Source organism: Sturnira hondurensis, unplaced genomic scaffold, assembly GCF_014824575.4.
Source record: "Sturnira hondurensis isolate 20B ecotype Veracruz unplaced genomic scaffold, ASM1482457v3 Scaffold0020903, whole genome shotgun sequence".
NCBI classification, from domain to species: domain Eukaryota; kingdom Metazoa; phylum Chordata; class Mammalia; order Chiroptera; family Phyllostomidae; genus Sturnira; species Sturnira hondurensis.
This window is the reverse complement of record NW_028093534.1, coordinates 2823151-2837421: the sequence shown is the minus strand read 5'-3', so window position 1 is coordinate 2837421 and position 14271 is coordinate 2823151. Positions and strand designations below refer to the sequence as shown.

Sequence of the window (14271 nt, the reverse complement as noted above, 5' to 3'; positions counted from 1 at the left end):
AGGGTGACTGGACGGAGCCGCTTGTTATTTAAAATGTTCTTTTTTTATTTGTCGTTTAAAAACAAACTTGGAAGAAGCAAAATCCAAAACTTGCCCTTTGCCTCTTGCAACATAAATTATGTACAGTTCAGAATGATCGCTGATACAAAACATGCCAAGGACAGGGGCGCTGGGAGTGGAGGGAGAGAGGGCGCTTTAAAAAGGGGAATCATTTCATCCGCTGTTACGAAGGACCAACCTTGCTGTACAGGATACACACAACACAAAATAAAGTCTTCACGGGATTCACACTTGTCAGCGATTTATTTTTTAAAAAGGGGGAGGGTCCTGGAGGTGAAGGGAGAAGACTGTAAAGGGGGGAAAAACTGAAAATTGAGTATGTGCAAGTGTAAACCAACCCAAAATACAAACACGGGAGAGGTAGGGGGGAGGAGGGAATTCTGATGCAATTATACAGGCGGGGTGCTTAAAAAAAAAAACCAAAAAAAAAACAAAAAAAAAAAAACAACAACCAAAATTCCAACCTTGTAGCTTGGGTCTGAGTTAGTTTATATAAAAATTAAAAAGTGTATAAGGTTTCTTCACTAAATTCTACAGGACTATCGGACACCTAGCATATGCTTACAAAGCCTGCCCCCTCCCCTTCACCAGTCCCAGGGCCCAGGCCCCAACCAGAGCCTGACTTACAGGAGCCAATCTCCCCCTCCCTGTAGCTTAGACCTTTTGCTCTTGGAAAAGGAACATCCAATGGCTTTGGTGGCAGCAGCCTAGTCTCCCTACTGTCTGATTTAATTACAGTGGTTTCTGTGAGGGTGGAGGGATGTCATTCTCTTAAACATTTGCAGCTTGAAACAGTTGAGGAAGCAGCTTAAAAAAAAATCCCCCTACCCCCCATCAATCCGCAACCCCCCAAATTCAAAAACAAAACAAAAACAAACCTAAAACCACAACAGCGACCGTGCTCCCCCTCCAGCAGGCCCGCCCATCCACCACCAACCACCAAGCCCATTCTTACACTCTAGACATTTGATTCTTGAAAATATTAATTACAAAATGCCCTTTGCCCACAGCCCCTAGGAGAGAACTGCATATAAGTTTCATCTTCATCCCCATGGCTCCCTACCACACAGGGGTTTGGGGCCTCACCCACCCCCTGATCTACCCCTATCCCAGGAAGAGGTTCAACTGCAGCACAAGCTTGGGCAGAAAGGGAAAGGAAAGGGAGGCAGGGACCCATCACCCTCTGGCTCCCCCTGGGGCCAGCTCACTTTTGTGCGTTATAACATAGTCCAACTATACAATAGGGGTGGGAATTGCCCAGCCTCTAAACCCCCACCTTACAGCAGTCACAGCCAGGGGGTGGGGAGGAGGGGGTGAGGAAAAGGGCGGTAGGTTGGGTAATGGAGGGGGCCCCCCCACAAGGGGAGCTCCATGTGTCCGCCCCACACCCCCCTACCATTTATAAACTGGTTTTGTAAAAAGAAAATAGATATATTTATATAGAATATATAAAGCACAAAAATTAGTAGTTTTACATTTGCTCTCCCCAGGGGTCGGGGGAGAGGGGAGGGTTCTCACCTCCAGCCGGCTCCCCCATCCCCCACAAGACTATGTACAATCCCATGTATAAATAGATAAATACCCCCCACCCTCCCCGCGCTGACACTAAGCTCCCCACCCCCACATCACCACCCCTTCCCACCAGACCAGCAGCAGTTTGGTGACTGAGGGAAAGTGGGAGCTCCGGGCCACACCCTGCCTCACTGGGTATGGGCATGCCACTCAGGGATAGCCCTCACCCTACCACCCACCCGCCCCATCCAGGGGCTGGAGGGCAAATGGGCTCATGATGGGGTTGGGAAAACAGGAGGGTGATATCCTGGTCCTAGGTTTAGCACGTCCCTCCCGCCCCCACGTCCAGATGGAGAAGGAAGTCCTAGAGCAACTAGGGGCCAGTCATCCCCAATCTTCGTCATCATTAGCCTCAACCACCATCCCATGCCCAGAATTAAAAACAAAGATGGATTTTTTGTTGTTGTTTTTTCTTCCTCCTCCTACCCCCCTTCCACCCACTCAGAAGAGGGCAGTGAGGTGGGGGAGAGGGTTAGGGCAGTAGGGGGCTTGGAGAGGGTCTCACATTTCAAAACAGCAAAAAATCCAACACTTAAATGAGGTAGGTGTGGGTGCGGGGTCTCCTTGCCCGGCTTGCCCGGCTTGCCCTCCTGGGTAGCTGGGCACCTCTTTCCCATTCATGTTGCATTTGTCAGAGTGGAAAACAAGGAAACAAAACCCATAGAGAGACAGAAACACAGAGGAGAAGAGGGAGACAGAGACAGATTGAGGAGGAAGGGGATGGGGGTGAGGGTGGGGGCAGGACCCGGCAGGCAGGGCCAGGTGTGGGACCCGGCCTTTGGGATTGTCAAGCTTAGTCAAGTCTCTTTGCAGCCTTGAGTTGGGCCGGAGAGGTCGGTGGGAGCAGCAGGGCTGTGAGGCCCGGCCACACATCCTCCTCCCCCCTCCCTGCTGCCTCCCAGATGCTTCTGGGTAGTTCCCGGCCCATATCCCCCTCAAACCTGAGATGCCCAATGGCTGCTTCTGTCTGGCCCCTCCTGGAGCTGGGGGCAGAGATGCCAGCCTGGGGGCCGGTGGCGGGAAGAGGGTTGTCCCTGGTGCCCAGGGTGGGCTTGGCCTAGGGCCCTCTGCCCCAGCCTCCTGCTCCAGGGGCTCCGGTTAGCCGGCAGCCCCAACCCTGGGTCCTGGCTCTGGCCGCTACCTCTCTTCCCCCTCATCCCTTTCAGGGAAGAGGTTGGGGGTGGAGGGACTCCCCTGCCTGGTAGCCTCAAAGCTTTTTAGTTCATCCATTTCCGACAATTCCAGGCTCCACAGTGGCAGGGGATCTTGTGCTGATCGTCCTCAAAGTCAAACTGATAGTCATAGGTCAGCTGTTAAGAGAAGAGGGCACAATCAGTACCAGCCCCACCAGAGGAAGTGGAGAGGCCAGAGATGACCAATTTGAGGGCAGAACTTGGCTCTGGGGGATGGTAGACAACAGAGAGCTGCTTTGTCACTCACTCAGGACGTTTCCTCTCACCTCCTCTCCTTTGGGGATTCGCCGGCTGGAGATGATGATGATTTTATCCTCCTTGTCAAATGTTACAACTTCCGCCACACAGTTAGGGGCACACGAATGATTAATGTACCTAGGCAGTGGGGCAGAGTCAGGGATGCCAGGTGATTGAGTTGGGATGATTTTGGTTTATTGTTGGCTTCCTCCCAGCATATCACCCTCAGGGACCTGTAAATCCACCCCTCCTAATTCCTCTCACCTGGCAGGACCTCCAGTCAACGTAGCATCAATCACATGCTCATTGTTTATCCGGAACATGTAGATGCCTCGATTCTAGAAAGGCAAAAGATGCAGAAGGAGCAAGAGCATCAGAGAATGGCCGTGGTGTGGTGGTAGGATCAGGTAGCAAACTGTAGCAATAAGTGGGCTTCATTTCTTATCTTCCCTTTCTCCTGCTTCTCACCTCCTCCCAGTTTCCCACCTGCTGCCTGGCCCCCATCCTGCCCCCTGCTCCTTGGGTGAGCGTAGACCATGCACCGGCCCCCCTCATTCCATACCTGCTCCTCATAGATTTTCTCCCGCCGGTTGGCCACCTCATTGCGAATGATGGTGCCAATGTACTCAATAACCATTGTGTGCTTTTCTAGGTCCTTGGCTGCATAGAGGCCCAGGCCCTGGATGCGGGAGCGAGCCAGATACACATTGTTCTTCCACTCAGTGCGCAGCCGCCGGTACTGAGATGACTTGGAGTGCACAAACTGCTTGCTGTATGGGGTGTTAGTCTCGCCTGTGAAGGTGCTCTGATATGCCTTGGACATGCTGGTGCTGTTCAGGGTGTGGGGCCTGGGAGGTGACACAGTGCATGACAGGATAGCTCTCCCTCAGCACAAGCACACACCACCCGCCTCCTCCCTGGGATGTGCAGCATGCCAGTGAGGGGCATGTGCTGCCTTGGGAATGGAATGGAGGCATCTGGACCTTGGCTTTAGTGAGGCATCAACTAGCTATGGGGACCCTTCCAACACTCTGGGTGGCACAGAGAGACCAGGATGGGGGGTGGGGAGTGGAGGGAAGGGAGGCACCAATTCCCCTACACTGAGCCTGCTCTCCCATCTCCCCACCTTCTACCACTACCACCCTCCTGTCAGACCATATTTGAGGCCATGCCCTCTGGGAGGAGTTCCTCAAGCAGCCCAGGCCTGGAATTTAAGCTCACGGTTTGGTAAAACATCGGAGCCCTACCTCCTGCACATACTGGAAGCCCTGAAAATGGGGCCGTGTCTACCACATTGGACTGGACTTGAATTAACACTGGCTCTGAGTTCTCAGCAGAAAGGTGGTATCCTTCCCTTTCTTCAGACCGTGCCCTCCTCCGATGTGACACTGGGCTTTGCTCGGATGGCTCAGTGCAGGGGAATGACTGCTGCCTGGCAGCGTGCCTTTTCACCACCCCAGGGCACCGGCCAAAGTCTTCCCCATCCCAGAGCAGTGGTTTTCAAACGTTTTTTAACTTTTTATTTAGCAGAAATCTTTTTTTCCTTAACAAATGCTATCGGAACTCCAATGTATAACCTACATGAAAACGAAACTCTTCCAGGTGAACTCAGTTTGAGGAAGGAGTCACACACAAGGAGGGCCAAGGCCTGCCCACTCGTCTGCGTGTTCCAGGGCTTTCTGGAACGCACACAGTTTGAAAACCACTGTTGTAGAGCATCAGGGACCAGGGCTGACTGCGGTGGAGTCTGACGCTCTACGACCAAAGGCCTTCACAAAAGCCCTGCTACAGTGAATTCTGCCTCCCTCTACCCAGGGACCAAGGGTAGGCTACTGCGGTACACAGAGGGAACAGGAAACCATAGGTCAACACGTAAGGCTCTGGTCCCGGCTGTGCCCTTTGTCTAGTCACTTAGCCTTTCTGGGTCTCGGTTTTCTCAGCTGTACAATGGGGGTCATACCACCTGCCCTACCTACCTCATAAGGTTGTTGTGAGGATCAAATGAGATAATGGATGTGAAAACGCTTTGAAAAAAAAAGTATAAAGTGCTATACAAATTTAAGGTTTTATTATTCTTCTATTATATTTCTAGTGATTTACTTTCAAAACCAACTTAGCCTGGGAAGGTGACCCTAGAACTCATGGGAGAATCACAGGCCCTCTGGGAGCAAAAAAGGAGAGTAAGGAGGTGACTGGCTCCCTCACATACTTCATACAATCTCACCACTGTCTACCCAGAACCTCCCAGAACCAGCCCTTCCTAGGATGCCTGAGCTAAGTCTGTCTTAGACCCCAGGTCAACCCAGGACACCTGAGCAGGTTGGGGGGAGAGGGAAAGGGATACCCCAGTAATGCCTGCATACGCTCTAATCAGGAGGCCTAGAGTAAACACCCAGTTTCTACAAGAGAATTCTAATCTGTAACATCAAACCCTCAATTGGCTGGAGGGTCCCCACCAACCCCCATATCCACATCCCTTGGCTGCAGCCCTGCAAGCTCACCGTTTGTAGTGTGTCAGGATTTTAGGCTCTGATCGGGCACAACCAGTGGGGTTGATCATGAGTGGCAGCTCCATTAGGGGGTGGCGTCCATAGCGGAATAAATAGTTTTGACAGCTCTCCACTCCAGGCAGCTGTGGGGACAGGTCATGCTCACCTTAGCCCGAGCACTTCTGGGGGCAGGACCAAAGTTCTCAGTGCCCACCTGGCCCCCAGCCCCTCCTTACTGATTCAGCTATGCGCAGCACAGCGTGCACTGTCAGCCCAAAGAGCTCCTCGCCTTTCAGGTACTCAGGGAAAAGCCGCAGCATGTCAGCCTCTTTCCTCATGGCAGCCACTGGCTCAATGATGCGATTCCACACAGCTAAGAGGCAAGGAAAGAGAGGAACCCTCAGAGGGAACTATTGCACAGGAAGCCCAGCCCTAACCTTGATCTGGAGCTACAGTTGTTTCCTATAGTCTACACACCTTCCTGCCACTCATGGCCTCTCAGTCCCGCTCCCCCTCCACAAGCCACACTTCCCACCTCATAGGGGTATCAGAGTGCCTTGTGATACAGAAACATGAACCAGGTCCAGGAGTCCTGGCACAGGTCATGGGCCTTGTGGACAGCCAGAACAGGCATGCTTTGGCGTTGGGAAGACTTGGGTTCAGGTTCTAGTACTCGCCATGGGACCTTAAGCCAAATGTTCGAATCTCTCTAAGACTTAGTTCTTTATGTATAATCTGGACATAATAATACTACTACTTACCTCAGAGGGCTGTGTGAACTAAAGAATCTATATAACTCACTTAGCTTAGTTTGTGGCACACTTCTAAATGTTCACTAAAAGGTGACTATTCTTAGTGTTATTTTTATCATTCATTAATACTAAAACTAAGATCAAAAGAATATTGTCCAGAGAAAAGCAACCAAAAGGAATGCATGGTTAGGATCAGGTTGGATGAGCCAGATGGTAAGGTCTCAGAACTGTACCCTTTTGTTCCACTGAGGACAGGAAAAGGAGCCAAAATGAAGTTAGACAGGCAAAATCTCTTCAATTATAAGGGAATTTAAGGTGAGTAAGAGAGGCTAAGACATTTTTTCTGGGGACCTTCAAGAGACCTCTGCCTGGCCGAGGTGGAGGGAGGAAGATCACTCACAAAGACCCTGCAGACCCCTTTTTGACATCGTAAAGGTGGTTCCAGGAGAAACTTGCCCAACTCCACACTAGCATTTCCAGGGCCCAGTGCTCACCCTGGGGAGAGGCGTCGATGAAGACCAGGTCCTCCAAGCCCTGCTCGATGACTTTGATTATGAACTCTGGCCGCCCATTGTTCTCACCAATAGAACAGCGATAGCAGCAGCGGCGGTTGTTGGTGCGGAGGCTCCAGTAGATGCGTGTGGCCTCGTAGCCCACAGGATAAAGGGCAGTGGCACTGTGGAAGTCAGCCATCTGGTGAGGAAGCAGCTGTCCAATAGCGTGGAACACAAGGCCTCCGACCCGGAACATGTGCAGGCGCTCTCCGCGCTGGATGATGCTAGCGATTTGCTTCACCTCATCCCGCTCGATGTAGACCCGTCGGAAGACAGCAAAAGAGCTCAGCTCTTGCTCACAGGGCCCTTTGATCTTATGCATTGGACACAGCATAGTCTTGTCCTTAAAGAACATGCACTTGGCGCGGATGGCGCAGGCAAAATGGTAGACGTTGGGACAACGCATGCGATTGCAGCTGCTGGTGGCACCAGTACGCTGGCACAAGGAGCACTTGGTTAGCAGTCCTCGGTGCAGGGCCACCTCCACATTCATCAGTGCCCCGCCCTGGGTCTCATAGACCTCTGTGGACCACAGCGCGCAGTTGAGGTGCACCCACAGGTCCAGGTCCAGGTTCAGCAAGCGTGCGGGCCCATCAGTGGCCCCATCACCCTCCTCATGACAGAAGCAGCAGCGCCGCATGTCCCGAGGCACCTTGTCAGGTCGCAGGGCTGTGCCAAACTGTTCCATAAACTCTGCCACCTCCCGCTCATCCTCCTGCTGCCCACTGCCCTTCTGGATGGTCAGTAGCAGCCGCAGCCGCTTCCAGCGCACCCCTTTCCACTTCTTGAGCCGAGGGGGTCGAGAATCTTCACCTTCTTCAGGGGGCCGGGCTCGGGGTTTGGGCCGGGCAGATTCAGGGGATGAGGCCAGGGGCAGAGGTGAGGGCACTGGTGGCTCAACTAAGGGTTCGGCTGGGAGTTCAACCAGGGGTTCAGCTGGCGGGCTGGCAGGAGAGGGTGCCAAGGGGGATGGGGGAGGGGAAGGTTCTTCAGGAGGTGGGGCTGAAAGCTGTCGAACGTCCAGGTTAGAGACATTGTAGGTGTAGCTGTGTTGGGTAGGTGGCTCTGGGGCAGGGCTCTCCTATGGGAGAAGGGCACAAGCCCTGTATGGTTAATGCCAGCCCCTCACTTAACCACACCTCCCTCCTCCCACCCAGATTCCACTCCCTGCTTCCCCCGCCCTGCCCAGAGACATACCCCTTTTTCTCCCCAAACCCACCTGTTTCAGGAGGCTCAAGATGTCTAGCTGGCTCTTGAGAGTATAGCCAGGCAACACTGCATCAAACTGCTTCAGCCAGTCAGGGCCAGCTTCCGGGTTCTTGCCTCCCAGACCCTTCTCCTTCCCACCTGCAGGAAGGAGAGGTTACAGTCTCCTGCCAGAATCATTCCCCTTAGGTCCCGAGGCGGTCTCCTGCCACACTCACCAGGACCCTCAGCTTCCCCCTTCTTAGGCTCAATGCCTGCCCGGGCGGGGCTCTCTGGGAACAGCACCTCATAGGAGTTGGGGATCTTCATGCTCAGTAGCTCTGCCACAGCCACCATCACACCATTCAGGTTCTGCTGGGGCAGGGGACGGGAGGGGAGAGCCGCGTTGGCAGGGTGTGCACAGTGAGCACTGTCACCGGCTTGGTAGGGACAAGGACACCTAGAATGCAACTCCCCAAGCGGCTGCTCAGTCCAGTACCACCCAGCTCCTCTCACACGCTTGCTTTATAGTAGCCTTGCCCAAAGTGCTATGAGCCTTAAGAGGAGCTCCACAAAAAGGGGCCTGTGGCAACTAAGTTTAGGAAATGATACACATTGTATCCAACCTGAAAGATGTGTGACACATTAGCAAATTCAAGAAACTGAGGGGTCTGGTAGTAAGGAGCCTTGTTTTGTTGTTTTACCTGGGACTTCCCATTTTCTTTGACAACAAAACACTTAAAATTTAAGGAAAAAACAATTTCATCATATGTGACAGGGCCATGCTGTCTGCTTGCATTATATATTCTCCTTATTTGTTGACTTGTGTCTTTACCACAGGACTGTGAACCCCCTGAAGGCAGGGGGTCCACATACTCTAATCCCATAGCCACTCACCCAGGCTTTTACACACAGCAGACCCTCAGTACACAGTTCTGAATGACCGTGTTTACCCAGACTAGCTACAGGGAGGGACTGCCCTCTGAGGCACCCCCAGGACATACCTTGGCCGCAGCAGCAGAGACTGTCAGCATGACAGACACCTCACTTCCTTTGCCCTTTTCCCAAGTTGTGGCAGGCAGTTTCCCAGGGGCCTCCAGGTCCAAGGCCCCGTAAGGTTTGGTATCTGGGAAGACTAAATGAGAAAGGGACCTGTGTGAGCCCCAGCTCTGACAACTCGGCCCAGCCAGGTCTGTGTTCAGGGCAGCCCCTACCTGGAATGCTGGCCCGAGGAATGATGGGGATGACGGGGGAGAGAGCCCGGTCTTCTTGCTCCCATCGGCCCAAGCCCAGCTGAGGGAAACGAGGTGCCTCCTCCCCCAGGATGCTCTCGGGGGATGAAGCCGGCACAATGCTGTCAGGAGAATCACTGTCCTCATCGCTCTCCATCCTGTAGGCCAAAAGTAGACATTTATTGCTACAGCCCTACAGACCCCCAACACCCCCCACCTGCCCACCTCCAATGTAGAGATAGCAGGTATACAGTCTTACTTAAAACCTGCCATTGACCAAAGGAAAAATAACACAACCTGTCCCCTACCCTCATTCCTCACCCCCACTTCTAGCCCGATCCCCACCTGACATCCTCAATCTGATTGTGAGGGGGTGTAGGCAAAGCAGCCAGCAGGTCTAGACTCTTCACCTCTGAAGCATCTGAGGGATAGGCGGGGAGAAGAAAAGTCAGGCTGAGGGTGGCCAGAGCTGATGGTGTTTTCTCCACCACATTCCAGGCCTAACTAGTGTAAGATCTAGCTTAGCTATCATGACCACTGTCTACACATCCACCTGTCTACCAGTTTGGGGCAGATGAACTATATCTGAGCTTTTCCAATGTGCCAGGCCCTGGGCTTTAGGTACAGTCTATACTATTTTAACAACTCTTGCCCTGACTGGTGTGGCTAAGTGGGCTGGGTGCTGTTCTGCAAGCCGAAAGATCATCATTTCAATTCCCAATCAGGGCACATGCCTGGGTTGTGGGCCAGGTCCCCAGCTGAGGGTATGTAAGAGGCAACTGACTGATGTTTCTCTCTTGCACATCAATGTTTCTCCCCCTCTCTAAAAATAAATAAGATCTTTAAAAAAAAATCTAACAAATCCCTTAGGAGGGTATTATAATACCTATTTTACAGTGAGGAAACGCAGGCTCCCACAAGTCCATCAAGTTACTGGGCTATAGTAATGAGGTTATATGAACACAGGAAACCAGGATTCGTATCGAGATCTGACAGCAGTTCCATAACCACTAACACTGTCTGTTTGTCATAAGCAAAAGTTTCATTAACATGCTCCCTCTTATCTGCCTCCCTCGCTACCCTGGCTCTAGATTGTAGACACCCATCCTGGTCCCCAACAAATCAGTCCTGAGGAGGCCCTTTCTATCTCAGGTACCTGTTGTGTATGGACACATGGCACCATGCAGCCATTCCTATCTCAAACTGTACGACAGGGCACAATGACAGGCTTAGACCCCAGCCACTAATAACCTCCTAGAAGAGAGGCCCACTCTGCTCCTGACTTACCCCTTAGCGTCCCTTCGGTATCCCGGGCAGAGGCAGTATCCTTGGGGTGCTCCCCCAGCTCTTCAGATGGGGTGACACCATTCACCATCTTCTGCTGCACCGATGGGGGTGGGGTGGGGGGCAGCGACGAGGGTGGTGTCGGCGGGTTACTCAGGTTATTCTGGGGGTGGGGTGGGGTGTTGTGTGCAAGAAGGCAGAGGGAGACTGACATAATCTCCTGACCCCACACTGTATCAGCAACTTCCTCAAGTCTTCCACCCCCACCTCCACCTCCCTGAGGACCTCATTATCCCCAAAAGATATTGCCTTTTCTGACCTTGGTAAGCAGCTGGGAATAGTAGTCAGGGCCAGTGGGCAGCACCCCACTTCCAAAGGCCCCCCTCAGCTGGCACTGCCCATTGATTGGGCAGCCACTGCCAAAGGGAGCAAAGAGGCTAAAATTGGCGGTGATAGTAGGCTCCGTTAGGGGCAGCAAGGACAGCTCCTAGGAGGGGCAAGATGACAAGGTTGGAAAACTGCAGTATGTACATCTCTATCGCTGCACAGCTGGGGGCCAGGGTGCCCCCATCCTGGGTTGGGACCAGGGGACTGGCTCCTGTGGGTCACCTGTTTTAGCTGTTTCAGCAAGGCCTCGCTGGCCCTGACCCCGTCCTCCTTCCGCAGCTTCTTTCGGGAGCTCACCAACCTGTCGCTTGCCTTCTGCACCCGCTTGGGCTTCGGTGTCATAGGCTTCCTGGCCGCTGTATCCTAAGCCAGATAAAGCCACAGTGAAGACTGCTGTCCTCCTCAGAGCCCTCACCTCTTCTACTTGACCAAGAGCTGCTCACTCTGCCCCACGTTCCAGGCCCCACTCTACCTGCTCCACACTAACTAGAGTACTCACCTCCTTATTGCTCGGGGTACCCTGTAGTTTCTGCTCCAGCCCAGCCAACTTGCTGTCAATGTGCCCGTTGATCTCTGCTCGCAGCCCCTCAGGCCCCCGCCCAGTGCTGAGTTGCACATTCTTTGCTCGTAGAAGCTTTTGTAAGAGCAGATGCCCAGCCTCTGAGCGGGGGCCTGCCAGGAGAAGGTGGTTGCTGGTACCTGGTGCCCCTATTGGTTCCCCATTGGCCTCCCTCTTCACCACCTGGGCTCCCAGGGCACATGGCTCTTCCCGAGGCTCCTGCTTGATGCTGAGATGGGATGGCTCCGGCACTGCCTGCCCATTCACCTGCTCCAGATGCCCAGGTACCAGGCTGCTCTGCTCTGGCTTCTGGGCTTCTGCTGGGTTGTCTGGGGGATCCCAAGGTCCCAGCCCCTTGCCAAAGAAGGTCTCTGCAAGCTGGGCGGCAGCAGGTGAGACCCTCCCAGGAAGCAACTCCAAGGGTGGCCCCTGGGGTTTTGGGGTCCCTGGTTGGGTAGGAGGGAGCTGGGCCTCAGAGGGGAGCTGGGAGCTGGGGGACGGTAATTGTGAAGGTCTCTTTGGCTCTTGTGGGCTGGATGGTGGAGGTGTGGGATGAACAGGACCAAGGACTGATCCAGTTGATAAGGCTCCTTGTGGGGCAGGGAGCCGGGGTGGGCCCTGAGGTCGAAGCCCTGCCCCTAACTCCTGAAGGGGACCGGTCTGTGATCCAGAGAAGCCCCCAAGTTGGGGTTGACGGCCTAGGAGGCCCTGGAGGGAAGAGGGTTGGGTCCCAGGATCCTGATAGGGTGGGGTCTGGCGTACTGCCTGACTCTGCTGTAGCTGCCTCTGCATAAGCAGTGCCTGCAGCTGCTGCTGCTGCTGAGGACTCAAGTGCCGCAACTGTGGGTTTTTAGCCAAAACTCCTTGGAGCTGTGCTCGAAGCTGACCCACTGTGGGCATGACTCCAGCCCCGGGCAGGCCCTGCCCGGACTGGGGGACAGATCCTGGTTTGGCAGACTGTGGCCCTGCATTATTCTGCAAGGGCCGCTCTAGTCCAAGGGGCTGTTGGGAGCCCAGAAGGTTCTGAGTCATGGGCCCAGGCTGCTCCCCTAAGGAGACAGAGGATTGAGCCAGCAAGTGTGGCATAGAAGAGGCCTCTGAAGATGATCCACTGTTTGGTTGCCCTTGGTTTCCCACACCTGTTGTGTGGAGTAAGTTAACTTGCTGTTGCTGCTGTCCTGGGAGCCTTAGAGGTGGCTGCAGAGGCACAGAGTTGGGCTGGGGCTGGGGCTGGACAAGCAGGAGTTGTGAGTCCCCAGACAGTGAGGGCTTTACTTCCCCTGGTTCAGCAGCCACTGTTTCAGGTACAGTACCTATTGCTCCTGGCCCTCCCTGATGTGTGGAGGGCCCCTCAGTGGCCTCTGGAGGAAGAGGAGTCTCCACAACACTCTGCTCCTTGCCTGTTAGGAGGAGGGTTGGGCCCAGGGCTCCGGGGCTTGAAAAGTGTTGCAGAGGCTTGGCTGGCATTCCAGGACCAACTGTCACCTGCTGCTGCTGTTGCTGAGGAGACAGTAAAGTTCGACTCGGGTTTAAGAGGCCTATCTGTTGTTGCTGCTGCTGCTGCTGCTGCTGCTGCTGCTGTTGCTGTAGCTGTTGTTGCTGTTGTAGCTGTTGTAAGTGTTGCTGCTGCTGCTGTAGCTGCTGCTGCTGTAGCTGCTGCTGCTGTAGCTGCTGCTGCTGCTGCAGCTGCTGCTGTTGCAGCTGCTGTTGCTGTAGCTGTTGCTGTAGTTGCTGTTGCTGTAAGGCCATTGGCTGACCACTAAGTTTGGGCTGCCCACTATGTGGCAACAGACCCTGCTGAAGATGAGAAAGCCCTGCCATGGATCCCTGCTGTTGGTGCTGCTGCTGCTGGGCTGTGACTAGTCGGTGTCCAATAGGACCCTGACTCTGCTGTGCCAGCTGAGGTGAATTCGGCACGCGGGACTGGGTCAGAAGCACCTGTCTGTGAGGGCCCTGGGGGCCCAAAGCTCCAGGGTGCTGTTGCTGCTGCTGCTGCTGCTGCTGCTGCAACACTGCCACCTGGGCAGGGCCCAGCATGCCCTGGGGCCCCTGAGGTGGTTGAGGGGACAACTGCTGAACCAAGAGGCCCTGATGGCTGCTGGAAGGCAGAAGCCCCTGAGGCTTGGCACCCAGAGCCTGGTTTGCCTGTACCCCTGGGCCCTGCTGCTGCTGGATGGCCACCTGTCCTAGGAGGTGCTGCTGTTGCTGCTGCTGCTGCTGCTGCTGTTGCAGTTTCTGGGCAAGCTGCATACGCTGCTGCTGTAGCTGCAGCTGCCTTTCCTGCAAAAGCCTCGAATCAGTTCCCAGGCCACGAAGAGCAAGGTTGCCAGGGAAAAAGCCCCCTGAGGGGCCTGCTAGGGCCCCAGCCCCACCAGAATGTTGCTGTTGTTGCTGTTGGGCCAGGGTTGTGTTAAGGAAGGGCCCACCAGGCTGTCCAGGCAATGCCATGCCCCCTGGGGGCAGGCGAAGACCTGCAGCTTGCCCACTGGGGGGCCCCTGTGGTGGTTGTAGCGCATGGCCAGGGAGCAGTTGACCAGGGAGCTTGGTGAGTAGCCGAGGACTCTGGGAAGGGCTAAGGGCCAGCACAGCTGAGTGTTGTTGCTGCTGCTGTTGTTGCTGTTGCTGCTGCTGCTGCTGCTGTTGCTTATTCCGATATTCTGCCATGAGATTTGTGTGCTCCTTCTGCTGCTTCCGGACCTAACAGGCAAGGGTTGGGGACATCAGCTTTGAGCCTGCCCACCCATGCCATCCCTCTTCTTAGTCCCTA

General features: G+C 54.3%; 1 protein-coding gene across 8 annotated transcripts in view; it reads right to left on the bottom strand.

The window, feature by feature from the left end:
* Positions 1 to 24: 24 nt before the first annotated feature.
* The window catches only part of KMT2D (lysine methyltransferase 2D), a 40344-nt gene continuing 26097 nt past the window's right edge, over positions 25 to 14271 (bottom strand). For 4 of the 8 annotated variants that reach the window (XM_037031048.1, XM_037031053.1, XM_037031050.1 and 1 more), the window contains exons 40-56: positions 13204 to 14201; positions 11445 to 13134; positions 11168 to 11308; positions 10878 to 11045; positions 10562 to 10721; positions 9620 to 9695; positions 9257 to 9432; positions 9047 to 9177; positions 8282 to 8414; positions 8077 to 8204; positions 6798 to 7938; positions 5788 to 5924; positions 5564 to 5694; positions 3625 to 3910; positions 3327 to 3400; positions 3092 to 3200; positions 25 to 2942 (exon numbers count right to left, since the gene is read on the bottom strand). In XM_037031048.1, the coding sequence (XP_036886943.1) occupies positions 2850 to 2942; positions 3092 to 3200; positions 3327 to 3400; positions 3625 to 3910; positions 5564 to 5694; positions 5788 to 5924; positions 6798 to 7938; positions 8077 to 8204; positions 8282 to 8414; positions 9047 to 9177; positions 9257 to 9432; positions 9620 to 9695; positions 10562 to 10721; positions 10878 to 11045; positions 11168 to 11308; positions 11445 to 13134; positions 13204 to 14201 (5772 nt within the window). In that variant the 3' untranslated portion in view covers positions 25 to 2849. Of the gene's footprint in view, positions 2943 to 3091; positions 3201 to 3326; positions 3401 to 3624; positions 3911 to 4558; positions 5087 to 5563; positions 5695 to 5787; positions 5925 to 6797; positions 7939 to 8076; positions 8205 to 8281; positions 8415 to 9046; positions 9178 to 9256; positions 9433 to 9619; positions 9696 to 10561; positions 10722 to 10877; positions 11046 to 11167; positions 11309 to 11444; positions 14202 to 14271 lie in introns of those variants that run through there. The other 4 variants (XM_037031051.1, XM_037031052.1, XM_037031047.1 and 1 more) reach the window with 4 other exon arrangements.